At 64.8% G+C, this 25879-nt stretch overlaps 12 protein-coding genes across 12 annotated transcripts; 8 read left to right on the top strand and 4 right to left on the bottom strand.

The window, feature by feature from the left end:
* Positions 1-59: 59 nt before the first annotated feature.
* JCM10292_002665 (SGNH/GDSL hydrolase family protein) lies at positions 60-1241 on the top strand (the record flags this gene model as incomplete). The annotated part of the gene is made up of 6 exons (XM_076651922.1): positions 60-102; positions 166-238; positions 304-367; positions 436-895; positions 976-1068; positions 1168-1241. The coding sequence occupies 6 exons, from the start codon at positions 60-62 to the stop codon at positions 1239-1241; spliced, it is 807 nt and encodes a 268-aa protein (XP_076502528.1).
* A 167-nt stretch (positions 1242-1408) lies between these two features.
* QRI7 (putative N(6)-L-threonylcarbamoyladenine synthase) lies at positions 1409-2876 on the bottom strand (the record flags this gene model as incomplete). Its single annotated transcript, XM_076651921.1, has 5 exons — positions 1409-1533; positions 1595-1668; positions 1748-2325; positions 2395-2699; positions 2753-2876. 5 exons carry the CDS (start codon positions 2874-2876, stop codon positions 1409-1411), a joined length of 1206 nt encoding a protein of 401 aa, XP_076502527.1.
* Positions 2877-3190: 314 nt separating this feature from the next.
* JCM10292_002663 (uncharacterized protein) lies at positions 3191-4183 on the top strand (the record flags this gene model as incomplete). The annotated part of the gene is made up of 3 exons (XM_076651920.1): positions 3191-3274; positions 3348-3596; positions 3662-4183. The coding sequence occupies 3 exons, from the start codon at positions 3191-3193 to the stop codon at positions 4181-4183; spliced, it is 855 nt and encodes a 284-aa protein (XP_076502526.1).
* Positions 4184-4449: 266 nt separating this feature from the next.
* COX19 (Cox19p) lies at positions 4450-4918 on the bottom strand (the record flags this gene model as incomplete). Its single annotated transcript, XM_076651919.1, has 3 exons — positions 4450-4561; positions 4638-4749; positions 4834-4918. 3 exons carry the CDS (start codon positions 4916-4918, stop codon positions 4450-4452), a joined length of 309 nt encoding a protein of 102 aa, XP_076502525.1.
* A 240-nt stretch (positions 4919-5158) lies between these two features.
* Positions 5159-8983, top strand: JCM10292_002661 (uncharacterized protein; the record flags this gene model as incomplete). Its single annotated transcript, XM_076651918.1, has 10 exons — positions 5159-5520; positions 5593-5850; positions 5909-6163; positions 6222-6496; positions 6569-6800; positions 6856-6943; positions 6995-7505; positions 7562-7877; positions 7937-8279; positions 8339-8983. The coding sequence occupies 10 exons, from the start codon at positions 5159-5161 to the stop codon at positions 8981-8983; spliced, it is 3285 nt and encodes a 1094-aa protein (XP_076502524.1).
* A 549-nt stretch (positions 8984-9532) lies between these two features.
* JCM10292_002660 (uncharacterized protein) lies at positions 9533-10295 on the top strand (the record flags this gene model as incomplete). The annotated part of the gene is made up of 2 exons (XM_076651917.1): positions 9533-9617; positions 9706-10295. 2 exons carry the CDS (start codon positions 9533-9535, stop codon positions 10293-10295), a joined length of 675 nt encoding a protein of 224 aa, XP_076502523.1.
* Positions 10296-11324: 1029 nt separating this feature from the next.
* Positions 11325-12184, top strand: JCM10292_002659 (uncharacterized protein; the record flags this gene model as incomplete). The annotated part of the gene is made up of 2 exons (XM_076651916.1): positions 11325-11343; positions 11574-12184. The coding sequence occupies 2 exons, from the start codon at positions 11325-11327 to the stop codon at positions 12182-12184; spliced, it is 630 nt and encodes a 209-aa protein (XP_076502522.1).
* Positions 12185-13197: 1013 nt separating this feature from the next.
* Positions 13198-14245, bottom strand: NTF2 (Ran GTPase-binding protein NTF2; the record flags this gene model as incomplete). Its single annotated transcript, XM_076651915.1, has 6 exons — positions 13198-13234; positions 13302-13375; positions 13466-13570; positions 13640-13711; positions 13784-13870; positions 14243-14245. 6 exons carry the CDS (start codon positions 14243-14245, stop codon positions 13198-13200), a joined length of 378 nt encoding a protein of 125 aa, XP_076502521.1.
* Positions 14246-14368: 123 nt separating this feature from the next.
* CCT4 (chaperonin-containing T-complex subunit CCT4) lies at positions 14369-16454 on the top strand (the record flags this gene model as incomplete). Its single annotated transcript, XM_076651914.1, has 7 exons — positions 14369-14449; positions 14511-14562; positions 14639-14781; positions 14839-15348; positions 15431-15909; positions 16016-16356; positions 16432-16454. The coding sequence occupies 7 exons, from the start codon at positions 14369-14371 to the stop codon at positions 16452-16454; spliced, it is 1629 nt and encodes a 542-aa protein (XP_076502520.1).
* A 913-nt stretch (positions 16455-17367) lies between these two features.
* Positions 17368-19963, top strand: VPS1 (dynamin-like GTPase VPS1; the record flags this gene model as incomplete). The annotated part of the gene is made up of 8 exons (XM_076651913.1): positions 17368-17483; positions 17583-17604; positions 17666-17699; positions 17759-17833; positions 17902-17972; positions 18032-18122; positions 18185-19699; positions 19773-19963. 8 exons carry the CDS (start codon positions 17368-17370, stop codon positions 19961-19963), a joined length of 2115 nt encoding a protein of 704 aa, XP_076502519.1.
* A 434-nt stretch (positions 19964-20397) lies between these two features.
* Positions 20398-24231, top strand: JCM10292_002655 (uncharacterized protein; the record flags this gene model as incomplete). The annotated part of the gene is made up of 6 exons (XM_076651912.1): positions 20398-21277; positions 21336-22700; positions 22758-22906; positions 22967-23311; positions 23368-23955; positions 24022-24231. The coding sequence occupies 6 exons, from the start codon at positions 20398-20400 to the stop codon at positions 24229-24231; spliced, it is 3537 nt and encodes a 1178-aa protein (XP_076502518.1).
* A 347-nt stretch (positions 24232-24578) lies between these two features.
* JCM10292_002654 (uncharacterized protein) lies at positions 24579-25510 on the bottom strand (the record flags this gene model as incomplete). The annotated part of the gene is made up of 2 exons (XM_076651911.1): positions 24579-25303; positions 25393-25510. 2 exons carry the CDS (start codon positions 25508-25510, stop codon positions 24579-24581), a joined length of 843 nt encoding a protein of 280 aa, XP_076502517.1.
* Between the last annotated feature and the right edge of the window lie 369 nt (positions 25511-25879).

Below are 25879 nucleotides of genomic sequence, written 5' to 3'. Positions count from 1 at the left end.
TCCCAACCTCGGCGGCACCGGACTGCGCGCTGGACAGAGCCACCGAGACTGCGCCAGAGATGCCCAGCGAACTCGCGCTCGACCGCTTCGTCTGCTTCGGCGGTGCGCGCTCCCCTTGCCTCGCCTCGCCTCGGAGGGCCCCACCTCACCCTCGCACGCCCGCAGACTCGCTCACAGAGCTCTCGTGGGGCGAGAACGGCCTCGGCGCATCCCTCGCCTTCCTCTACCAGCGCAGGCTGTGCGCCGACTCCCATCCCTGTGTTCACCGTGACCCCTCCACCCTGACCCGAACACACTCCACAGCGATGTCCTCAACCGCGGACTGTCGGGCTACAACAGCGACTGGGCACTCCCTTGCCTCAAGAAGGTACCGCTCCGACCCGCGCACCCGGTCAAAGCCACCGCACTGACCATGCTCCCCTCGACATCCTGCAGTGGCTGTCTCCCAAGGGCTCGGACGAGCCCAAGACGCAGCTCATGACCATCTGGCTCGGCGCCAACGACGCCGTCCTCCCCGGCGAGCCGCAGCACGTCCCGCTCGCGCGCTACCTCGCCAACCTGCGCGCGATCGTCGCGCTCGTGCGCGACCCGGCGAGCGCGTACCACTCGCCCGAGACGAGCCTCGTCCTCGTCACCCCGACGCCGTACCATCCCGAGGGCTGGCTCGACGAGCGCGTGCGGCGCGGCCTCCCGCGCACGCACGACCGCCACCCCGAGCGCACGAAGGAGTATGCCGACGCCGTCATGCACCTCGGAGACGAGCTCGGCGTCCCCGTCGCGGACGCGCACACGGCCGTCATGGACGTCGTGCGCGAGGTCGGCGAGGACAGGCTCGGAGAGTTCTTCACCGACGGGCTGCACTTGAACCAGAACGCGTATGCCGCCGTCGTCGAAGGTGCGTCGTCGACTTTGCCATGCTCGCGAGCGATCCGCGCTTCCACCGAGCTATGCGCTAACGTCTCAATGCGCCTGCAGAGGTCAAGCGTGTGATCCTGTCGAGCTACCCAGAGAAGAGCTGGGAGGCCATCCCCATGCTCTTCCCGCACTGGCGCGAGATCCCGAACGGCGGTGCGTACGATCGTCTTCTCCCGCGCAGCTCTTTGTATGCGATCGTCGTGCTCATCTCGTCCTGACCCTGCTCGTCCGACGTCCTCTTCCTTCCCGCAGCTCTCGGGCCGCAGTACGCTACCGCAGACAAGGCCGTCGCCGAGGCATCGGCCAAGCGCGTCGACCCGTTCTAGACTCCACGACCCAGGCCCTCTCTAGACGTACGGGCTCGCCACGGAGGAGAAGGAAGGAGGTGTATATACGAGGAGTTGCGATGCGATGCTGGGTTGTGCATCCGAACAACCAGGAAACAGCTACAAGTCTTGTCTCTACGTTACGAGACTGTTGAAAAGCGAACAGGCTACTGCGCAAAGTCGGTCTCGCACTCGGTGATGGGCCACTTGGCGCGCTGCATGACAGTGAGGGGGTCGACGAGGCCGCGCTCGAGGCGGAGGAGCCCGACGTAGGCGATCATGGCGGCGTTGTCTGGGCGAGATTACGTTTGAGTCAGGGAGAGGCAGAAGCCGGAAAGGAGCGGCACACGCACCGGTGCAGAGGGACGGAGGGGGAAAGATGAGCGGTAGGTCAGGGCGGCCGAGCGAGTCGAGCTTGTCCCGCAATCTGTGAGGTAGTCCAACAGCAGACTCAGCAACACGTCGCACGAGTTCGAGTTGCCGAGCCCAGTCGCAGACCAACGCACCGCTCGCGCAAGACGAGATTGCTCGCCACCCCGCCGCTAACGACCAACCCCCTGACCTCGTCCTCGCCTTTCTCCTCGAGCACCTTGATCGCGCGCTCGACCTTGCCCTCGATCTGCGCGAACGCCGCGCGCATGAACGCCCTCGCGACCTGCTCCTTGCGCTCGGGGCGCATCTCGCGCGCGGGCTCGTCGCGCAGCACGCGCGTGAGCGCCGAGCGCAGGCCCGCGTACGAGAAAGCGAGGTCGCGCGGGTACGGGAGCGTAAAGTGCGGGTCGGGCGGGAGGCCCGCGGCGGTGGGCGACGAGGCGCCGTGCGGGAAGGCGAAGGCTTCGAGCGCGGCGCCGGGGGAGCCGGACCCGAGCGCCCAGGGGATGTCGAGGTCGCGCGCGACTTTGTCGATCGAAGCGCCGATGGACTCGTCGGTCGTGGTCGCGAGGATCTCGAAGGACGAGAGGGAGCGCGCGAGGAGGAGGAGGGTATGTCCGCCGGAGAGGAGGAGCGTGAGGAAGGGGAACTCGGGAGACGGTGAAGAGGTCATGGGTGAGGCGGTGAGGAACGGAGTGAGAGCATGCGCTTGCTATGACGAGTCAAGGCAAAGTCAGTCGAGATCAACGGGGAGGGGGGAGGTAGCACGGCAGGAACGCACCATGTGGTGCACACCGAGCAATGGCTTGCCCGTAGCAGCCGCCAGGGCCTTTGCCGCTCCGAGGCACACACTCAGGCAGCCGTACATGCCTGGTCCGCGCGTCGCGGCGATCCCATCCAGATCATCGAGCGTAAGATTGGCCTCTTTGAGCGCCCGCTGGATCGCCACGGGCATGTTCTGCTGGTGCGCCTCCTGCGCATGTAAAGGGTGGATCCCACCGAACGACTCGTGGATCGCTGACTGCTTGACGACGACGTTCGAAAGGAGGCGGCGGTCGCTCGAGACGACGGCGGCGCAGGTGTCGTCTGCTCAAAACGGGTCAGCAAACGACAGAGGGCTCAAACAGCGCACAACGCACCTGCAGAGCTCTCGAGACCAAGCACGACGAGCGGTCGAGTGGCCTTTGCGGCGGTCGAGAGTGTTCGCCGCCAACTTGCGGCGAGATAGGGAGCCAGCAAGGGCTGCACGGCTCGAGGTCGCATGTCGGAGTGCTCGTGGCAGGTCCCTTTGTACTTTCTGCAGTGCTCCGACTGCGCTGGCGGGTCGCAGTGTCGAAGGGAGAGAGGCTCCTCCGGTTCAAGCTGATGAAGATGCGAAAGTGAAGAGATAGCCTCTGGGCCTTGATCGAGCCGGTGCAGTAGTGTTGGAAAGCGCTGTTTAGCCCGGCGCTTGATCGTCGGACCTGCTCGAGCGAGCGAGGCTGCGTCGTTACAGGCGGAGAGCAGAGTCGCGTCCTCGTCGCGGTTGCCGTCCTTCGCCTCCCCGCCTCTTCAGCGAGACGAAGCAGTCAGCGGCGATGCAGGCGTTTCAGAGCGTCTGCTCGCCGAGCACGGGCTCGCTCAAGCGCAGGAGTCGCTCGCCCTCGCCTCAGTCCAACAAGGTCCGCTCTCGCGTCGTCGGCCGCTCCTCCCGCCTGCTAACGGCGAGCTGACATTTCGGAGCTCCTGCTGCAGCGCCGCGTGCCAGCCTCGTACGCACCCACACTCTACGCCAACCTTCAGCCGCCGTCGACCCGCTCCCTCTCGGTCGAGGCTGTCGCAAGCGGTACCCCGGCGAGCGAGCGCTCGAGCCCTGGCCTCGACTGGCTGCAGCGCACGCAGGACCTGCATCTTCAGACTCCGCCAATACACACGCCGGCAAACCTGCCGACCCACGAGGCGATGGACCAGGATGTCGGGATGGATGGCGGTGGAGGTGGGGAGGTGCGCACCCTCATCTCAGTCTTGCGGACGCCGAAGCTTGCACTAACAACTTCGCCTCTGCGCAGCACGCCATGCGCGACGACTCGCCCGTCTCCTCTTACGTACCTCATCCCGCCGCACCCTTCTCGACGCACGCCTCGGCACACCCTCCCTCATCCTCCTTCCCGCCGCTGTACCACCCCGCCCCCTCTCGTGCTCCCCACGATGCGCCGCCACTACATCAGCACCTCGCAGGCAGCCCGCAGCAGTCTGGCGCGCACGCCTCTGACGGCGCGCTGTTTGGCGGCGGCGGCGGCGAAGTCATGTCGCGCTCGTCGAGCAACTCGTCCGTCCAGTCGATGCTCTCCGCCACGGCCGCCGTCGCAGGCTCGGTCCCGTCGTTCGACTTCCCGCACGCCCCCGCCGTCGCGCCGCACGCGCAGCCGCGGGACGAGACGATGCACGCTGAGCCGCACGTGAGCCCGCTCAAGAAGGCCGCGGAAGGTGGCGGCGGAGGGTGGAAAGTGACGATGGGGTACCGCGCGGACTGCCTCAAGTGCCAGCAGAGAGAGCCCGGCCACTACTCGCACGTCGTGTACACCTCATGAATCGCTCGCGCTCGCAGTGGAGGGGAGGGGTCGCTTTTCCACATTCCTGCAAGTTCTGTCATTGTATAGTACTTTCCCGCCGCAGTACCATCTTTACCTCCGCATAGCTGTACCCGCCATTCGCCTCTCTGGCCTCGTCTTTTGCATACTTCGCAACTTCTTCCGTCGTTCCGCGCAACTCGTTGATCCTCTCTTCTGGCGCTGCTTCGAGGTCGAAGAGTGGGGTCATGCATAGCGATACAGGGTGTACAGCGGGAGAGCGCGCATCATGGTACGGGTTGCGCGTGTTTGGGGGCAGCAGTCGGCTGCGACCCTGCTGCGCCTTTCTCGCCGTCCTGGAAGCCCAATGCCGTGAAGTCTGTCCGCTCCATCAGACCCCTGTAGATACAAGAACCATCAGTCAAGTCCTGGCAGCGCAGTCGTAAGGTAGGGAACGCCGAGACGGGCGACGTACTTGTCCATCCTGCACGCGAGGTACTCTTTCGAGAGATGCCGGCACTCGGTACTCTGCTGCTTGTTCTCCTTCATGCACTTGAGGTACCGCGTCATGTACTCCTTGCACTCTCCTGTGGTTTTCCAGGTCCAGGTTAGCGCTTGCCTGCATGAAAGGGGAGGGAGAGGGAGAGAGGCGGGGAGGAAGGCCGCCGCACCGTCGTGGTCGAGCGGGAAGCTGCCCTTGAGCGGCGGGGCGCCGCCGAGACTGAACGCGGTGGTCGATGGCCGGCCGAAAGACATCCTGCAAGGTGGCCGACGGGCTGAAGATGGCCGGGAGAGGGTCCGAGGCGGTGCTGAGGCGGCGAGAGTGCGGCAGGCGGCGTTTCGATCCGAGTCTGGCTGAGAGTAGTACGAGCACTGTGCTGTGGCGAATGGACCTGGCAGGAAGCTTTTAGCGCGAGACGAGGTGCAGCCGTCGAGGACAACCCGCGGTCTCCCCGAGACTGTCACCTCGACTCGCGGTGATCGCGGCTCTGAGGGATGCAGTCGTTCACGCAGGACGACTTTGGGCACCTCGAGGGCGCGAGCGGCTACTCTGTCGACTTTGACGACGCCTCGTCGCTCCACTCGAGCGTCCTCTCGGCCCAGCAGCCCCGCGCAGGCTCGTCGGACGCACACGCGCACCACGCAGGCGACGAGCACCTGAGCGTAGAGGACGCAGCAGCAATCCAGCGCATTGACGAGCTCCACTTTGACGACTTGAGCATCTCGGGACTCGATGGCGTTGCGGCGGGCGGAGTCGGTGGCGACCAGGGCGGCGCGAGCGTCGCCAACCTGTACGAGGACGATTTCGAGGGCATGCTCGACGACCTGAACCGCGAGCTGCCGCCACACGCTTGCAGGTGCGCCGATACTCCGCCCTCCTCGTATCGCGCCAGGTGCGGAACATGCTGACGCCCTTGCCTGCCGTGCAGCTACTGCGGGATTCACAACCCAGCATGCGTTGTCAAGTGCCTCATCTGCAACAAGTGGTTCTGCAACTCGCGCGGGTCGACCTCGGGCTCGCACATTGTCAACCACCTCGTCCGCGCAAAGCACAAGGAGGTGACTCTCCATGCCGAGAGCCCGCTTGGCGAGACGACGCCCGAGTGCTACTCGTGCGGCGCGAAGAACGTCTTCATCCTCGGGTTCATCCCCGCAAAGAGCGACACCGTCGTCGTCCTCCTCTGCCGGTACGTTTGTCCGGGCGTCCTCACGGCGCAATCCCGCTTACGCATTCCACACACACAGACAACCTTGCGCTGCGATGCAGAGCTCGAAGGACATCGTGTGGGACACGACGCAGTGGTCGCCCTTGATCGAGGACCGCTCCTTCCTCTCGTGGCTCGTCAAGGTCCCCTCGGAGCAGGAGCAGCTCCGCGCGCGCCAGATCACGTTCCATCAGATCAACAAGCTCGAGGAGCTCTGGCGCGACAACGCGAGCGCAACACTCGAGGACCTCGAGAAGCCCGGTGTCGATGATGAGCCGCAGCCGATCCTTCTTCGGTGCGTTCCGCTGGCGGCAGCTTTCGCAAGGGACTTGCACTGACCGGACCGCGCACAGCTACGAGGACGCGTACCAGTACCAGAACATCTTTGGCCCGCTCGTCAAGATCGAGGCCGACTACGACAAGCGTCTCAAGGAGTCGCAGACGCAGGACAGCCTCGTCGTGCGGTGGGACATGGGCCTGAACCAGAAGCGCATTGCATGGTTCAACTTGCCCAAGCTCGAGTCGGGCGAGGTGCGACTGGCCGTCGGAGACGAGCTGCGGCTGCGGTACAACGGCGAGCTGCACAAGGCTTGGGAGGGCGTCGGCCATGTCGTCAAGGTGCCAAACAGTGCGCTTTCTCCGGTTGTGTCAGTTTCATCTCGAGCGACTCCTGCTGACCTCCCGCATTCGGTGCCTGCAGACGTTTCGGACGAGATCGCCCTCGAGCTGCGACGGAGCGACGGCGCTCCGATCGACTGCACGCACAACTTCTCGGCCGACTTTGTGTGGAAGTCGACATCGTTCGACCGCATGCAGCTTGCCATGAAGACGTTTGCTGTCGACGAGCAGAGCGTGTCGGGGTACATTTACCACAAGCTCATGGGTCACGATGCCGACCCTCCGCAGGTCCTGCGGGCGCAGATGCCGAAGCGGTGCGTCTACACGAATCGACACCTTGAAATGTAGTCTGACAAGACGCCTTCGCAGCGTTTCGGCACCCAATCTCCCCGACCTGAATCACTCGCAGATCTACGCCGTCAAGAGCGTTCTGCAAAAGCCGCTTTCGCTCATTCAGGTGCGAATACTCTCCGTCATTGTGGGACACTTGCTGATTGCTCGCCTGCAGGGTCCACCGGGTACCGGCAAGACCGTAACCTCCGCCTCAATCGTCTATCACCTTTCTAAGATGAATCCGGGCCAGGTTCTCGTCTCCGCGCCGTCGAACGTCGCCGTCGATCAGCTCACGGAGAAGATTCACCAGACGGGCCTCAAGGTCGTGCGCGTGACGGCCAAGTCGCGCGAGGCGCTCGAGTCGTCCGTCTCGTTCCTCACGCTGCATGCCCAGGTCGCCAACTCGGACACGCACCCGGAGCTGCAGAAGCTCATTCAGCTCAAGCAGGAGCAGGGCGAGCTGAGCAGCTCGGACGAGCGCAAGTTCAAGGCGCTCACGCGCGCTGTCGAGAAGGAGATACTCAGCAATGCGGACGTCATCTGCGCGACGGCGGTCGGATGCGGCGACCCCCGGCTGAAGAACCTCAAGTTCCGCACAGTGCTCATCGACGAGGCGACGCAGGCGACCGAGCCCGAATGCATGATTCCGCTCACTTTCGGCGTCAAGCAGCTCGTCATGGTCGGAGGTGCGCCTGTTCTGCGGCCCAGCAGTTTCCACCCCTGCTCATCAATCCCTCCGCAGACCACTCGCAGCTCGGCCCGACCATCATGAACAAGAAGGCTGCTCGCGCCGGCCTCAACCAGTCTCTCTTCGAGCGCCTCATCCTCCTCGGAAACCGCCCCATCCGCCTGCAAGTCCAGTACCGCATGCACCCGTGCCTGTCCGAGTTCCCATCGAACATGTTTTACGAGGGCACGCTCCAGAACGGCGTCACCGCGCCCGAGCGGCTGCGCAAGAACGTCGACTTCCCCTGGCCGCAGCCGACGACGCCCATGTACTTCCACCAGAACCTCGGTCAGGAGGAGATCTCGTCGAGCGGAACGTCCTTCCTCAACCGGTCGGTCGCACTTCTTATTGCCCCAGGGGACTCTCCGCTGAGTGTGTCGGACCGCGCAGAACCGAGGCGTCGAACGTCGAGAAGATCGTCACGCGCTTCTTCAAGGCGGGCGTCCTCCCGAGCCAGATTGGCATCATCACGCCGTACGAGGGCCAGCGCTCGTACATCGTGTCGTACATGCAGATGAACGGCGCGCTCAAGAAGGAGCTGTACAAGGAGATCGAGGTCGCATCCGTCGACGCGTTCCAGGGCCGCGAGAAGGACTACATCATCATGTCGTGTGTGCGCAGCAACGAGCACCAAGGCATCGGTTTCCTCAACGACCCGCGCCGCCTGAACGTCGCGCTCACGCGAGCCAAGTACGGCCTCGTCATCCTGGGCAACCCGAAGGTCTTGAGCAAGGTGCGTCTCTTCCCGCCTGCTCCCTGGGAACCACGATGCTCACTTCGTCGCCTTTACAGCACGCGCTGTGGCACTACCTCCTCACGCACTACAAGGAGAAGAAGTGCCTCGTCGAGGGACCGCTCAACAACCTCCAGCCGTCGATGATTCAGTTCAGCAAGCCGCGGCGCCCGTACGACCGCAACTCGAACATGAACCGGTTCCAGCACGACGCCCGCGACATGCTTGGCGGTGCGGGCGGCGTTGGCGCCGGCTCGAACGGCCTCCCCTCGCGCTTCGACTCGAGCTTCTACCGCGGGCACGATGCGATCAGCTCGATCCCGTCCGATGCACAGTCGGTGCGCTCGCAAGCGACGTACTCGTCGGGCCTGCCAACGTTCAGCCAGGCCGGGTCGGCGTACCAGTCGGGCCTCAAGCGCGCCGGCGGTCTCGGCGTCGGTGGCGGTGCAGCGTCGACGTATGCGTCGTCGACCTTCTCGCAGGACTTGCTGTCGTCCGCCGACGGTGCAAGCGTTCGCGGCGACGATGCGGGCGGCGGACTGCTCGGGAGCGGGATGAGCAGCGCGGCGAGCAGCGTCGGGTTCTCGCAGGCCGACAGGCTCAGCCTCGCGGACGCGGCCAGCGAGTACAAGAGCCAGGCGGGATGGACTAACGACGACGACGCAAGGACGACCTACACCGTGTCGAACCTTACGGACTACTAGGTGTCCGGCCGCGCCTGGCCGTCCCTTTCGCCCTACTCCCGCCGCCAACGGCAGGCCACCTCGCCCTTTCGAGCGACTTCCCCTTCTCTCTCCTCTAGTCTGCGGATGACGCGCGCCATCGTGCCGAGTCCGGCACTGCCGCCGAGCGTGCCCAAACATCTCTCGACCTCTCCGCCTCGCTTCCGCTCGCTCGCCTCTCGCGCGGCACTGCGCCAAGAAGCAGCAAAGTGCCGACTCGAGCGAGGTGATTGACGTGCGAGCGACGACACTGGTTAGAACGGGCTCGGCAGTGTGCGGTAGACGAAGGTCTGAGCGGTCCTGCCTGCAACGCTGACTAGCGACTCGATTTCTTGCCTGTTTGCTCACTGACGTCGCTCGGGACTCGGCCGGCTCCGCTGCCGGCGCGCTCCTGTTTTCGCTTGTTCCCGCCGACTGCTCGGCAAGTTCCTCTGCGCGCGGCGGCCAGCTCCGTAACTCCCCTCGGGCCCGCGAGCATGCCTCGCTTTCCTTCGCGTCGCTTACAGCAGCTCCTTCGATCTGACCACCGACATGCACCTGCCACACTTCAAGCGCCTGAGGCGGTGGAGGAGGAGCGGTGGTCGCGAATCGGAAACGGCGCGTCGCGCCGAGCCCGGTGCGTCTCTCGCCCACCGCGTTCGCCTCTCTCGCGCCCTCGGATTGCCCGAGGGTCCTTGTTGACGATAATCTTTGTGGTTCTGCAGCTGCCGCTCTCAGCGGAGCCTGCAATGGCGACGAGGCGCCGCCATCCGAGCTCGTCGTCCGGCTCGACGCCCTTCTCTCGCCTCCTTCGCCTCATCTGACCCGCCACTCCATCGTCCTCCCCAACACGGTCGAGTTTGACGCGACGCCGTCGCCTGTCTACCGCTTCGGTGAAGCCCGCCCGCGCTCGCCGTCGCCTCCTCTCTCCGCCGGCGACGCCTACTCGAACTTTCTCGCTTCGCTCTCGCGCGACTCGGATCTTCCCCTCGCTCCGCTCTCTCCCGCCCCTCAATTCCATCAGGCGCACCAGCTCCGTCGCCCTTCGCACCCCTACTCGGTCAAATCGGAGGCGACGACGCTCTGCGGCGGCGGCGGAAGGGGCGACACGCGCTGCGAGCTCGTCGGCGACGACAGCGCTTGCCCGTGCGCTGACTCGTGCCCGTGTGTCGGATATCCCGATGACAGCGTCGGCACGGCTTCAGACTGGTCGGACGCGAGCGACTGCTCGCAGAGTGACGGAGAAGAGGATGATGCGCCGTCGTTCCGCTGTCAGACGGCGGCGGCCGTTGAGCGCCGGTGGGCTGACGAGTGAGGGGCATCAACGTCTTTCGGTAGGGTACTCTTGATCGTGCAACCCAGGCAAGCGTAGAGCTTGCAGACTCGCTTTCGGTTCTTGGGCCTTCTCAAACCGCTGCTCGCTCGCTTCTTCCTCCCGTCTTCCGAGTCGCCCTCGCGCTCGCCACTCTTATCGCCGCGCTTCACGCCGTGCACTAGAAGTGCCTTCCTGCCCGCACCCTCAAAAGGGTTGGAGCGGAGGCGATGCCGCAAAGCCGCGGCGATGGGTTGGACCTCCGATGGCGGCCTCCGTGGGCGTGTGTGGCTGCTCTTTCTTCAGCTGCAAGTCGAAGCGTGCTCGAGGAGGATGCGAATGCCCTCGCTGCGCTCTCAGGCGTCGACGGCGGCGCAGGAAGGGCCGGTCGGCGAGCAGCGAGCACCGGCTCGCCCGCTCTCGCTCGGACCGTTCTCCCGTCTCTCGCTCCCGTCTCCCCGCCCACGCAAGGCGAAGCAGGACGTGGACGGTGCGGTGGGTAAGCCAGGAGAGCAGCAGGAGAACCAGCCGCAAGGTGAGCGCGACTTGCTGTTCTCGCTCGACCGCCTTGCTCAAGGTGGCGGTTGCACGTGTATCGCGGCAGCACTGACACCCTCGCATGCGTTCGCAGATGCACTTCAACCCACTGGGTGTCCGCCCACGGAGGGCTCGACGGTCGGACGCAGCAGCACTTGGGCTCACAGTCTTCGTCCAGCTCGCCCTGCTCTCGGCACCAGGTCAATCTCGATCGACGGTCTCGATCAGACTGCGCAGAAGCTTGGGCCCTTCTCCGTCAACCGCACCGAGCGCTTGACTGCCGCCCTCGACCCGAGATCGCCGAGATCGTCCGGTCCCGTCCGCCTTGGATGGCAGCGGTTTCTCTCCAACTTCCGCCCTCGCTCGGCGGGAAGCCCCGCCAGCCCGTTCCCTACCCCAGACTCGACTCTCATTGATGGAGTCTTCACGACCAGTGAGCGTCGGCGCAACGGCGGAAAAAAGGTTCTGCGCGAATGCGAAGGCTCTTCGCGTGCGATGCCGAGATCCTGCTTCTGTAGGTCCTCGCGCCAGCCACAGCCCCACGTCGCACTGGATGTACGCCGTACGAACGGTCGGAACGACGAACAGAGCCCTTCGTCACTGAGGGCGGGCGCAGACACGAGCCAGACGTTCACATCTGATCCGACAATCTGTACGTTGTCTTATATCTTGCCTTCATCGCTCTGCACCGCCTTTCTCTCTGAAGTAACAGTCGGCTGACCTGTCCGGATTCGATTTTGGCAGCGCTCGCTTCGCCGACTGCGTCTCACCCCGTCGTTCCGTCGCAAAGCCTCGATGCGAGGATTCCCTTCCCGCCCGTCACGCCACTCCTGAAGAGATCCTCACTTTCGACACTGTCCGACTTCAGCGACATCTGGCCGCCGCCAGGGCTTTCTTCCCGCTTCTCGGACTGGACGCCCTCGGTCGACGGGGCGCAGTCGCTTGTCTCGATGCGAGATGTCGCCGACGGCGGGTCTGGATACGACGCCGACAACTCGAACACCGATCAAGGCGGCTCGACCGGCCCGAGTGATGTCGTCAAGGTGACGCCGCCGTCGCCGACTCTTGTGCGAGCGCCTTTTGCGCAGTCGACCTCGTCGTCCATCTCTTTCGCCGCCTTCGTACCTTCGCCGCAATACTCCCCGCTGATCTACTCTCTCGAAGTCGAGGCGCCGGGGCCGCAGCCGTATCCGCACTTCTTCCTCGACGTCCCGCCGCTCGCTTCGACGCGTTCATTCCACGGCGTCAGGCCGGCCAAGCCTGAGCCGTCGACGACGCTGGTACATCGCAGCTGTCCCGACCTGCGACGCTTCACTGCCGCGGTACCGACAGTCGTGCCTCCCGTCGGCGCTTGAAGCGGACGGCAGGGGAGAAGAAGGAGAGGTTTCGCTTGACCGTCAAGAATCCGTCCCGGCCACCATACATCCGCATTCCTGCTTTTCATACACAATCTGTTTGCGACACCCCTGCACGCCTTACACTCGGAATCCGCAGGCTTCGTCATCTCGCTGTACCCGGACTTAGTTCATTCCCGTTGTGTGGGACTGCTTTGAAGCAACCCCGTGGTTGGATTTGCCGACTCTCATCCTCCGCTTGATGCCCTGTACCCGTTACTACACCCCCTTGAGTCACTCTGTGCCGCACTACATGATTTGCGAAACCCGGCGCAGCAATTTGAGTCCGTCTCTCGCACAGTGGTCCTGATTCGTTCGTCAGACGAGTGTCCATCGACGTGGCGCTCCGATAGAACCCAGCAGCTCCAGTGTCCGGTCAGTTTGCTAGCACAAGTTGGCAGCCCCGCTCGAAACTGAAGCAAGCGGATGAGCGCGAAGGCAAGCACGGCAAGCCGGTCCAGCGAGCTGCGATAGTGTCCAGCCCCGTGCGAACGCAAGCTGCGAAACGGCACGAGCACAAGAACACGAGAAGAGAATACGTCCTTGCTTGTACGGGTCGACACGTAGCGGCGGAAGAGCGCGGGACGCGGATGGATGTGCTTCGTCTTCGACGGGACACCGCCATGAGCGCCGCTGAGAGCGCCTCATGCGCCTTCGAGCTGACAAAGCACCTTCGGCACATCAGGCGGATGCGAGGCGGCAATGGATGTCGAAGAGAGAGGTATGATGCGGACGAAAAGACCGCCAGACTGCAAGGATCGTGCAGCAGGTCGTCACGCGCAGCAATGCAGCGAATCTGTGAGTATAAACAGCTTTGTAGAGACGTAGGACACTTCAGGAGAGGAGGCAGCGGGGAGGAGAGATCGCATGAAGCATGAATCCGCTCTTTCTTTCACTCCGTTCTCTCCGACCCTCGCGCGCGAGAAAACTTCTTGCACCGCGTCCTCCCGAGCCTTGAACGCGAGAAAAAAAAATCAACCGGCCAAAATCAAGCGGAAGATGTCGTTGAAGCTGCGGTCCATGGAAAGGTCGGTCAGCCCCGTGGCTCGCAGGAGGGCAGAGGCACGCCCCGACGCACACGTAGTAGCTGCCGTTCTCCGGGATGAGGTGGAAGGTCTGCGAGAACGAGAGCGGGTTCGACTCGTCGCCGGTCTGTGAGGACGAGGGTACGAGTCAGCGCGAATGCGGAGGTCGGAAGGAGGAGAGAGAGAGGAGCGGGAGAGGGAGGGAGAGAAGGCTCACGATGAGCTGGCCGGTGACGAGGACAATCATCGACGCCTTGTCGGTCGCAGCGGGCTGCGCGTCCATGGTCGAGACTTGGTGCTGGATCGACGTGAAGGGGAGGCTCTGCAGGGAAAAGGCTGCGTGAGCATCGCGAAGGGGCAATGGAGGGTGAAAGGAGCCATGTGAACGCACTGCGATCTTCTCGATGATGCTGTTGGTGCCCTGGAACTGCTGCGACTCGAAAGTGAGCATCGAGTGGTCGCGCTGGGTGGACAAAGCGCGAGTGAGTCAGCGCGTAAAAGCGAGCCCTGTGCTGGGAACAGTCGTTCTGCGTACGTAGAGGGGCGCGAGGTTCTTCCTGTCGGAAGAGAAGATCTGGTAGTAATAGTCTACGAACTGCTTCGCAATGGCGTTGATGTCGGCCTGTCGGAGAGTGCGAACAAGGTCAGCGCAGGATTCCAGAGGTGCCGGTAGGTGCTTGACAGGAGGCTCAGGACGGCAAATTCGCAGGAAGCCCGCATTCCAAAGGCAGCAAGACTGGGTGCGGGAAGCAGCGAGTCTCAGCAACCCGAGGGCGCGTGCTGTGCGCGCGGCAGGTTTTCTCCACGGTCGAGTATGCCTGCGTATCTGCCTGTGACACCCTCCATTGGCTCGAGAGGCGTGCTTGGGGAGGTGCAGCGCGGTGTAGATGTGGATGAGGTCGACGAGGGAGTGCGAGGTGTCGCGGCGCGCAGAGACGCCAGAGAAAGCTCGAGAGCGGGAGTGCAGCCCTGCTCGAGTGGTGGAAGCACTGACCATGGTGCCTGCGTGCGACGGTCGCGTGCAAGCGAGGGCTCCCTCAGCGTCGCGCGAACCCAAGGCGACCGTCGCTCGCGCTCCCTCTGCGTTGCTTTCTGTCCGAGCGAGTCGCAGGCAGGCAGGATGGCAGCACCAGCAGTCGCATCAGCAGCACCCGCAACCGCCTCGGCGGCCCCCGGCGGCAGCAACAAGCGCGCCTTCCAGGCAAGTCGACCCCGTACACACCGCTCTCGGCGCACTCTGGCTGACTCGATGGCACGCGCAGGGCAACGAGAAGCCCATGGAGGTCCGCCTCAGCAACATGACCGCCGCAAAGGGTGCGTCGCCCGCGCACCAGACCGCGCCCCGAAAGTGCGCCCCGCTCACTCCCTCCCTCTCGCGCTCTCTCTGCAGCCGTGGCCGATGCGGTGCGCACCTCGCTTGGGCCGAGGGGCATGGACAAGATGATCCAGACGGCGCAGGGCGAGGTCGTCATCACCAACGACGGCGCGACCATCCTCAAGCACATGAGCGTAATGCACCCCGCAGCCCGCATGGTGCGTCTCTCGCGCTTCCCGACACCCTGTACGACCGAGCTGACGAAACTTCCACAGCTGGTCGACCTCTCGGCAGCGCAGGACATCGAGGCGGGCGACGGCACCACCTCTGTCGTCGTCCTCGCAGGGTCTCTCCTCGGCGCGGCAGAGAAGCTCCTCAACAAGGGCATCCACCCGACCATCATTGCCGAGTCGTTCACGCGCGCGGCGAGCAAGGTCGTCGAGTACCTGCAGGACATGGCCACCCCCGTCGACCTCTCGGACCGGGATAACCTCCTCCGCGCGGCGACGACCAGTCTCTCGTCCAAGATTGTCTCGCAGTACTCGTCCATCCTCGCCCCCATCGCCGTCGACTCGGTCCTCCGCCTCGTTACGGACCAGTCGGACAATGTCGACCTGCGCGACATCCGCCTCGTCAAGAAGGTCGGCGGCACGATCGACGACACCGAGCTCATGGACGGCGTTCTCCTCCACCAGAACGTCATCACTTCGGCGGGCGGCCCCACCCGCATCGAAAAGGCCAAGATTGGTCTCATCCAGTTCCAGCTCTCCCCGCCCAAGCCCGATGTGCGTGGCGGCCCTCCTTGCTCCCCGATCATGTATGCTGTACGTAAAGCACAGAGCTCAGTAGAGGTTGTACTTCGCGCAGATGGACAACCAGATTGTCGTCAACGACTACCGCCAGATGGACAAGATTCTCAAGGAGGAGCGCCTCTACATCCTCAATCTGTGCAAGGCAATCAAGAAGTCGGGCTGCAACGTCCTCCTGATCCAAAAGTCGATCTTGCGCGACGCCGTCAACGAGCTCGCGCTCGCGTACCTGCAGAAGCTCAAGATTCTCGCCATCAAGGACGTCGAGCGCGACGAGATCGAGTTCCTCGCGCGCGCGTTCGGGTGCAAGCCCATCTCGGACGTCGAGCAGATGACGAGCGACAAGCTCGGCGAGGCCGACCTCGTCGAGGAGACGAGCAAGAACGGCGCAAAGTTTGTCAAGGTGTCGGGCATCCGCAACCCGAGCGGAAAGACCGTGTCGGTCCTGTGCACCGGCGCCAACGAGCTCGTCCTCGCCGAGTCGGAGCGCTCGCTCCACGACGCGCTCTGCGTCGTCCGCTGCCTCGTCAAGAAGCGGTGCGTCTCCGCGGTCCTTGCACGAGCCGTTCTAGCGTCGGCGTGCTGACCCCTTGCTCACCCTGATCACCACGCATTCTCACCCTCGCCCTCCTCCTGGCCACAGCTTCCTGATCGTCGGTGGCGGTGCGCCCGAGATCGAGTGCTCGCGCCGGCTGGCCGAGTACGCGCGCACGCTCAAGGGCCCCGAAGCGTACTGCTTCGAGGCGTACTCCGAGGCGCTCGAGGTCGTCCCCGTCACGCTCGCCGAGAACGCGGGCCTGAACGGCGTCGCGCTCGTGACCGAGCTGCGCAACCGCCACGCAAAGGGCGAGCGCACGGCCGGGATCGACGCAAAGCGCGGGACCGTCACCAACATGGCGGACGAGGCAGTGCTCCAGCCCCTGCTGGTCAACTCGTCGGCGGTCGAGCTCAGTGCCGAGGCGGTGTCGCTGTTGTTGAGGATCGGTGCGTTGCTCGCGCTCTTTCTCGAGCTGTTGTCCGGGCGGCCCATTCTGACGGTCTGCACATGACGCGCAACAGACGACTACCACCCGACACGGTGATGAGGGCTTTGCAGGCTTGTCTGCACGATGTAACGAAGCAACTGTACCGTAGATGCGTCGGACGCCCGGCGTGCGAGCCGACCTGAGAGTGGCGTCCCGCGCGCCCGCGTTTACGTGCCCGGTCGTCTAGCCTCTTGTGAGTGTCAGTGAGAGCGCGCAAAGCCTTCTGCACCTCTGCACGGCGTTGTGGGCGTGTCCTGCGAGTGTCGCGTGTTGTCGCGCCTCTGGCTGGAGCGGCCCGCACCGCTCTCGCTCTCCTCCTCGTCCCCGCGCGCGCTTGCTGAGCCAGACACCAAGCTCCAGCTGCTGCGCCTCGCCTCGCACGTCCGCCCTCCGCCCGTGCAGCCCAGCGACAGCGCCTCCGCGTCGTCACCCCAGACGCTCCACCTCGCAGCGGCACACTCCGCCGCCTCTCTCTTCGCCGCGTGCAGCCTAGACACTCCGCCTGCCTCGATCGATACACCACGTGAGTGCGACGGCCCACCTCCCCATCCGAAGCAGGAGCGGCGGAAGTTGTCGGGGTACTTGCTGCGCCTCGTCGAGACGCGGGCAGCGCAGCGACTGCAGGGCGCACGGTCTGCTCGCCGGCACGATCGCACGCGTTGAGTTGCTGGTGCATCTCGGACCGCACAGGTCTCGATCGTCTGCGCTCTAGTCGCCGAGTCGAGACGACACCTCGCTCCTCGGCTGTGGCTGCAGAGCCACAGAGCGAGCTGCACCCCGCGCGACAGCCCTGTCATTGGTGCAGCAGGCGATTGACGCACACGGCGGCGGACGTGGATGACGCGTGCGGGCTCTGCGGCCTGTACACGCTCCGGCCCCACCGTCACTCGGCCCTCGCCTCCTGCACTTGTTCAAGCCAGAGTCGTGCACAAATCTGACGCTACTTTGGTGCCGACAGAAGCCGCCCAACATGGACAAGCAGCTGATCAACACGGTCAACAAGCTCCAGGACGCGTTCGCGTCGTCGGGGTTGTCGGCGCAGCCCATCGACCTGCCGCAGATTGCGGTCGTCGGCTCGCAGAGTTCGTGAGTCGTCTCGCTGATCTCTTGCCTAGGCGAGCATCGGAGCCGGACTCTGAGTGCTGATCGAGATCCGTTCGCTCGCGTCGTAACGCACGTTCGCAGGGGCAAGTCGTCGGTGCTCGAGGTTCGTCCGCTCGACGTTCTGCTCTTTCAAGCACAATTAGCTCACGCCCAGGTATCCACAGAATATCGTCGGCCGTGACTTCCTCCCCCGAGGAAGTGAGTCCGGATTCAGCTCCTCCGCCGTACCGGACCGCAGCTGACACAGTCACCCCCAGCCGGTATCGTTACGCGCCGCCCGCTCGTTCTCCAGCTTATCAACCGCCCGGCCGGACCGAAGCCGAGCGAAGATGGTACGTGGTCAGGCCCGCCAGTCTCATGTCTCGCTCCCCGCTGACTTCCTGGCCTTTCGGCGAAACAGACGCAGCAAAGCAGGAGGGCTCGCAGCCGACTTCGGACAAGGCGAGCAACCCGGATGAGTGGGCAGAATTCGTGAGCCAGCTTGCTTCGACAGCGAGTCAGCCTGTGCTAAGCTTTACCCGCTCGCACAGCTTCACCGCCCGGGCGAGAAGTTCTACGACTTCAACAAGGTCCGCGAAGAGATCGTTGCGGACACTGAGTTGAAGACGGGCAAGAATGCTGGTGCGCACAACTCCCATCCCTACCTCCATGCGCAGCTCAAGTGACACCTCGCCTCGCTGCAGGCATCTCGCCCGTCCCCATCGGTCTCCGTATCTTCTCTCCCAACGTCCTCACCCTCACCCTTGTCGACTTGCCCGGCTTGACCCGCGTGCCCGTCGGCGACCAGCCGCGCGACATCGAGACTCAGATCCGCAACATGCTCCTCAAGTTCATTCAGAAGCCCAACTCGATCATCCTCGCCGTCACGGCTGCCAACACCGATTTGGCCAACTCGGACGGTCTCAAGCTCGCGCGCGAAGTCGACCCGGAGGGTCTCCGCACGATCGGTGTTCTCACCAAGGTCGACTTGATGGACCAGGGCACGGACGTCGTCGACATTCTCGCCGGCCGCATTATCCCCCTCCGCCTCGGCTACGTCCCCGTCGTCAACCGTGGCCAGCGCGACATCGACATGAAGCGCCCGATCGCGGCTGCGCTCGAGCACGAGAAGCAGTTCTTCGAGAACCACCCAAGCTACCGCAGCAAGGCGTCGTACTGCGGCACGCCGTACCTCACGCGCCGGTTGAACACGATCCTGATGCACCACATCAAGGCGACGCTCCCCGACATCAAGCAGAAGATCTCGCAGAACCTCGCAAAGTACGAGGCCGAGCTGGCGTCGCTCGGCGGGCCCCAGGGCGGCACGGACGGCAGCAGTGTCATCCTCGGCATCATCACCGAGTTCTGCGGCGAGTTCCGCACCGCGATCGACGGTAGCTCGTCCGACCTCGCGCTCAACGAGCTGTCGGGCGGTGCGCGCATCTCGTTCGTCTTCCACGAGCTCTTCTCGAACGGCGTCAAGAGCCTCGACCCCTTTGACCACGTCAAGGACGCCGACATTCGCACGATCCTGTACAACTCGTCGGGCTCGTCGCCCGCGCTCTTTGTCGGCACGACGGCGTTCGAGGTCATCATCAAGCAGCAGATCAAGCGCATCGAGGAGCCGGCGCTCAAGTGTGCGAGCCTCGTCTACGACGAGCTCATGCGGATACTCGCCCAGCTCGTCAACAAGAATGCGACGTTCAAGCGGTATCCGGCGCTGCGCGACCGCTTCTACTCGACGGTGCAGAACTTCTTCCGCAAGAGCATGCTCCCGACCAACAAGCTCGTGCAGGACCTCGTCTCGATGGAGTCGACCTATATCAACACGGGGCACCCCGACTTTATCTCTGGCCACAAGGCCATGGCGATCGTATCGGAGCGCATGGCAGCCAACAAGCCGCAGCAGCAGTCTGGGCCGGTCGTCGACCCCAAGACGGGCAAGCTCGCGCCGGGGACGCTCAACAACGGCAAGGACCTCGACACGGACCTCAAGCAGAAGGAAGAGGGCTTCTTCGGGTCGTTCTGGCCCGGCGGGCGCAAGAACGCCGGCGTCGCGCAGAAGAAGGGCGCCGCCGCGATGGACGCGCCGCCGCCTGCGCTCCGCGCGACGGGCACGCTCTCGGAGCGCGAGACGATGGAGACCGAGGTCATCAAGCTCCTCATCTCGAGCTACTATGCGCTGTCGAAGCGCACGCTAATCGACATGGTCCCGAAGGGTGCGTCGGCGGTTCTTCCGAGCCCGTGGCCTCTGGTGCAGTGTCGCTGATTAGGCGCGTTCTGGTTGTGCAGCCATCATGCTCAACCTCGTCTTCCACGCGCGCGACGCGATGCAGCGCGAGCTGCTCGCCGAGCTGTACAAGCAGGACATGATCGACGACATGCTCAAGGAGTCGGAGCACGTCACGCAGCGGAGGAAGGAGTGCGTCAAGATGGTCGCCGCGCTCAACCAGGCCGAGGGCATCGTCGCGAGTGTCGCCTGAGCGGTGCTCGGGCCCTTTGCCCCGACTGCTCTCCCCCTTCTCCCCCCTTTTTACGTATTCTCGTGTCTCGTACCTCCGCCTTTGTCGCTCCTGTGCAACTCGCTGTTCCTCGTCTCCAACCCGCTGGCCCGCGAGAAGCCTCTCCTGAGGTGAATACAACTGGAATACGGCTGCGAAGTGTATTGACACGTCACCGAGGGATTACCCGGGGTGACTTCACCCAACCTCCTCGCCCTTGCTTCCCGCCTTTGCCCTGCTCGGCGCACTCGCACAGACTCGCAAAAAGCACACCGACCCTTGTGAGGGCCGCGCACGTACGCACCGGCAGTCTTGCCCGACCCGCTTCTCCCCTCGCCCTCACTTTCGCCTGTTCTCCCGCCCTCTCGCTTCCCCGCCTTTCACGGCACCGGTCGATGCGCCCGACCCCGCGTTAGATGCCCGCCAAACGCCCCAAGACCGCCGTCTACGCCTCGCCCGCGCGCGTGCAGCAGACGCGCCCTCGCAAGCGTCAAAAGACGGCTCGCTCGGCACCGCTCCCGCGCCGCCTCAACTCGGACGGGTCGGACGAGGACGCTGCGTACCAGACCGATTCCGACTACGAGGACGAGCACGAGCCCTCGCTGCCCCGGAAGGGCGCGGGCGAGGGCAGCTCGAGGCGCCTCCGAAGGACGTCGGCCCCGGCGGCTGCTGCAGGCGGCTCGCAGCGCGGGACGAGCACGGGCAGGCGCAGCTCGCTGCCCGGTGCTGCAGGGCCGCGCAGGCAGGCCGCTGACCGTCCGCGCGCGCTGCGCGGCGGCAAGGAGGACGCACCGGCGGCGAATGTCATTCAACACTTCGGACGAGCGACCCGCACCGCCCGCTCTCAGCACCCGCTGAGCCCGCTGCCGGTCAACCACGACGTCGAGCCTCAGCATGCTCCGACCCGTAAGGGGAAGGAGCGCGCCCGCGACGACGAGTCAAATCGCCGCTCCCGCGAGGCTTCTGGTCCTCCCGCTCCGGCTCGTGTGACCCGGCGCACGAGCGGCGGACTCGCGGTACTGCCTGAGATGGATGTAGACGTGCGAACGAAGCGCACCGTGCTCAGGCGATCGAGCTGGGCAACCGTTGGCAGCGACGACGAGCCGGACCTCGACGACGACGACGAAGATTCGCTACAACTAAGCGGCCCGTCTCGCCGAGTTGGTCCGCGGCATACTCGCAGTCGGAGTCGCTCCGTGCTGGAGGACATCAGCGATGCGGGCGAGACGGCTGACGGCGAGGCAGACGGTGATGACGGGAAGGGTGGATCGCCTGAAGGGGAGATCGAGCAGGATGGTGCGTGCGCCGCTATAGGGTGTCGCTTACCCATAAGCTGATCTGTTTGCGCTCGCAGACATCGATGACAAGCTGCACAACTGGGCTGCGGACGACCTTCGCAACCTGCTTGTGTCGGAGCTCACCGACTTGTGGTACCACGCCTACCCCTCCTCCAGCTCCTCACACGCTGCACCACGCCTTAAGGCCGACCTTGTCAGCCAGATCCTCGCTGCCCGTTCCGCCCCCGCTTCCGCCGACGATGCGTCCGACGACGATCACGACTCGCCGCAACCTCGCACATCGCATGAGGCTAGTCCCGAGGACGACCTTGCGATCCCACGCCGCACTCGACGCTCAAGCGGCGCACCCGTAAGCCGCGGCGCGCCAGTCAAGGTCGTCCGTCGCCGCGGTGTCAGGCAGCAGGAGCCGACGCCGCCTCCCTCAGACGGCGAGGACATCGCCGACGAAGAAGACGAGGGCGAAGCAACAGAAGTCGAGGATAGCTCGCGCCAGGCGTCGACCGAACCTCCCATTGGTGGCTCGACCCGCATGACCCGCCGTGCGAGCCAGGTCGAGATGCCACCTCCGCCCCTTCCTCCCGCAGGCGGTCGTCGCCACATGCGCACCCGCTCGAGCGTCTCAAATGTGGCCTTCGACCCCGCCGAGGCGCGCGGCGTAGCACGTGCCACGAGCGGGCCGAAGAAAGATGCTATGTCTCCGCGCGCTCGCCTGCGGGCGCAACTTGACGAGCGCGACGAAGACATGATGCACGACGGGACAACGCCCGTTGCGCACCGCACGCGCGGGCATCAGCAGCATGCCGCGCCGCATTCGCCTTCGCCCCCGCCGCGCGGAATGGCGTCTTCCACCGCAATGCAGCTCGCCAACTCGCCTCGTCCGCTGCGCGCGGCGAAGCGCAAGGCCGTCGTTCGCCTCGCTGTCACGCAGGACAGTAAGGGCAAGAGCCGGGCGGCTGACGAGGACGCGAGCGAGGACGACGAGGAGGACGACGAGATGGGCGAGGTGCTCGTTCTGAGCGACTCGGACGACGAGGTTGACCCGCGCGAGTTCGATGCGTCGATCCCGCGTGCCCAGGCCGAGCAGCGCAAGCGCGTCAACGGCGGGGTCGGCCGGCGCCGCTCCGCCAGGACGGCCAAGCAGGTCGAGACGCCTCCCTCTGACGCTGATGAGGAGAGCGGCGACGAGACGGAGCACCAGGCCGAGGCCGGCGAGGGAGAGGGCGAGGACGAGACTGTCGAGGCTTCGAGCCATTTCCGTCAGCACGGACGGCACCGCCGAAAAGACCGCGTGATCCGCCTGTCGGGCGAACGGGGCAAGGAGCGGGCGGAGGAGCAGGACGAGGACGAGCTTATGGGCGACGCTCGCTCGGACAGCGATGACGAGCGTGACATGAGTTACGAGCAGGACGAGGACGAGCATGGTGCGCTGGCGCAAATCTCCTCGTCCCCGAGCCCCGTCTAACGCTGTTTGCGTGCAGACGACGACGAGATCAACCTCTCGCACGCGACGTCGACGACGCTCATGAGGTGCAAGAAGGACGAGCTTGTCCGGCTCTGCGAGGAGCGTGACCTTCTCGACCACGAGGCGCGTACCAAGCAGCAGCTCATCGACGCTCTGCTCCAATGGGTACGCTCCTCAGTCCGCTTCTTCGGCTTGACGTCTGGCTGACTTGCTCTCGATTCACAGCGCGATAAGGAGTCTGAGGCCTCCTCGCCCATCTCGTCGCCGCTCTCCTCGAGCTCGACCATTTCAAACCTCTCGACCGAGACCGCTCGCGAAGAGACCAAGACGCAGGCGCTGAACGCGCTCGAGCATGCCTCGGCGCGGACAAATGGCACGGGCACGCCTCTCCTGATGCGCCCGGGCCACTCGGCGAGCCCCGAGAAGCCCCGCACGCCCGAGCACTCAAAGGAGCACGAGCAGCAGGAGGACGTCAATGCGCTCGACCTTGAGAGCCTGCAGCTGCGCGACAAGGAGATCCAGCCCGAGGAGCTCACCAAGCTCGAGCGCGTTGGATCAGGCGGCTTCAAGGTACTTTGCCTCAATTGTCCGTGCGAGGGACGTCGCTGACACCCTTCTCTTCGCAGGACGTCTTCAAGGGCCTGCTCGACGGCCGCACGATCGCCATTTGCGACATTCGCGGCCACCTCACCGACATGGACATCAAGGAGCTCGGTCTCCTGCGCGACCTGCGGCACAAGAACATTGTCAAGTTCATCGGCGTCTCCATTCCGAGGCAGCCGTCACTCGTGCCTGTCATGATCGTCACTGAACTGTGCGCCAACGGTGACTTGTTCGACTACATCCGCAAGACAGCCCCGCCGCCCTTCACGCACATGCTCGAGATCATGCTCGGCATCGCGCGCGGGATCGACTACCTGCACAAGCGCAAGCCGACCATCATCCACCGCGACATCAAGTCGTCGAACGTGCTCATCACGGGCGAGGGCGTGCCCAAGATTGCCGACTTTGGTCTCGCGCGCATCAAGACGTCGACCAAGTCGATGATCCGCTCGCTCGTCGGCACGGTCAACTGGCAGGCGCCCGAGCTGTGGCACCCGCACCCGCGCTACAACGAGAAAGTCGACGTCTACTCGACTGGGCTCGTCTTCTGGGAGGTTCTCCAGTGGCACCAGCCCGTCAAGCGCTACCCGTTCGAAGGCCAGAACGAGCACGTGCGTCCCTGTCTGACTCTCTGCCATCGTCTGTACCCGCACTGACCTCTTCTCGGCGTCTCACAGGCCATCTACCACGACGTCGGCGCCAAGCAGCTGCGCCCGCCTGCCGGCCCACTGCGCCGCCAATGGGGCAGCGAGATCATCGACCTCATGACGCAGATGTGGGACCAGGACTCGGCCCGCCGCCCGGCCATGTCGCAGGTCGTCGCCGAGCTGCAGCAGCTCCTCCACGCCGAAAAGGCCAAGGAGCGCGCTGCCGCCCGTCGCGGTTGAGCGCTGCCCCCCTCGCCCCTCCCATCCTGCTTCTCTCTCACCTTTCGCCTTTCTTCACTTTGCACTCTTCTGCACCCACACTGTCTGTACATGTTCCTGCTTTGCTCGCTTTGCATTCCCCCGCGTGTTGGTTCCCCTTGTCTCGTTAGCCATCATCATCCCACGTTCACGACCTCGCCGCATCATGGTACACGCATAACCTGCACCTGCATTTCCCGCTCTGTCGCATGTCTGAGCGTCGACGCATCGATCATGAGAGACTGGAAGTCGAGGCATCGTAGACAAAAGACAGGAAGCTTGTTGAACTCGAAATAAGCCACGCTGCAACGGCTTGACCACACCGCACGCTATTCCTTTGCGGCCCGCTCCCTCCGTGCCCTCGCTACAGCCTCCCTCCCCAGCTTGAGCTTCCACACCTCCACGCCCTCCCACTCCTCCTCGTCCTCCCACCCGAGCGTCCCCGCGCGGTCCTCGACGAGCTTCTTGATCCGCGCGTGCTCTACGCGCGAGCACTTGAAGCCGAACGGCGGGCCCGCTGCGCGGGCGAAGAACGAGTCGACGAGGGCGGGGTCGCGGCGCTCGAGGGCGAGGTAGATGGGCGGCGGCGGGGCGGCGGACGCGCGCGAGGCGGAGGAGGGCAGACAGAGGGCGAGGAGCGTCGAGAGGAGCGGGTCGATCAGGGAAGAGTCGTACACCGTGTCGGCCGTCGAAACGAGGTCGAACGGCGGGGCGAGGGGCGCTCGCCCGGCTGCTGCGTCCTCTTCCGAAGCCGCGGGCCACGACCAGCGTTCTGGCGGTTCGAACCAGTCGAGTGTGTGCGCCTCGAGTCTCGCGCCGCCGAGCTTGCTCGCGTGCGTCTCGACGTTGCGCCTCAAGACGCTGTCGACGATGCAACCGAGGTCGGTCGCAAGCGTGTCGTATGCGAGGGAAGCGAGGGTGAGCGCGACGAGTCCCGTGCCGCTCCCGAGATCGATCGCGCGCGGGCGGGCCGCGCCGTGTGGCGGGCGAGAGCGAGAGAGGAGGTCGTGCAGGTAGAGAGAGAGGACCTGGGCGCCGAGCCAGACGGTGCGGCCTGAAGCGGGCGAGCGGGAGAGAAGCTCAGTCACAGCGTCGACGACGGGGCAGCGGGACCAGCAGCGGCGGCAAGAGCGGGAGACGGACCGGTCGAGTCGGTGCCAGCATTGTCCTGCGAGATGGCGACGGGCGTGCGGTCTGGCAGGAAGTAGTCGAGCACGGGCAGATGCTTTGTAGCGTGTGCAGGGAAGTTTCTCTCGTCCATCAAAGCTGCAAGGATGGCGAGCGCGGAGCTGACGGGTGCGACTACTCGAGCAAGAGCGTTGAGAGCGGGCGAAGTGAAGCAAGCCAAGGTCGGCACCGTCGCGCCGCCCCTTTGCACGCCCGAGCAGCCTGAAGCACGCGCCGAGCAGTGCAGACTCGTGTAGACCGCGCAGCCCCGCCTCGCAGCCGCTCCCGCACGCCGTCGCTCGCCTCCCGACGCGTCTCTCCTCATCAGCCGCCGACTCGCTCCGCCCGCACCCACCGCGCGTGCAGCCCATACAGAGCGCGCAGAGCCTGAGCAGATCTCGCACAGCCCCAGCGAGTCTCAAGCCCCTCTCCACGAGCCGCCGTCACTCTCCTCGATTTCACC

Source organism: Rhodotorula paludigena, assembly GCF_050403205.1.
Source record: "Rhodotorula paludigena JCM10292 DNA, Rt_paludigena_JCM10292v1_ctg60, whole genome shotgun sequence".
Taxonomy (NCBI): Eukaryota; Fungi; Basidiomycota; class Microbotryomycetes; order Sporidiobolales; family Sporidiobolaceae; genus Rhodotorula; species Rhodotorula paludigena.
The sequence above is the reverse complement of the archived record's forward strand: the minus strand, read 5'-3'. Positions and strand labels throughout refer to the sequence as shown.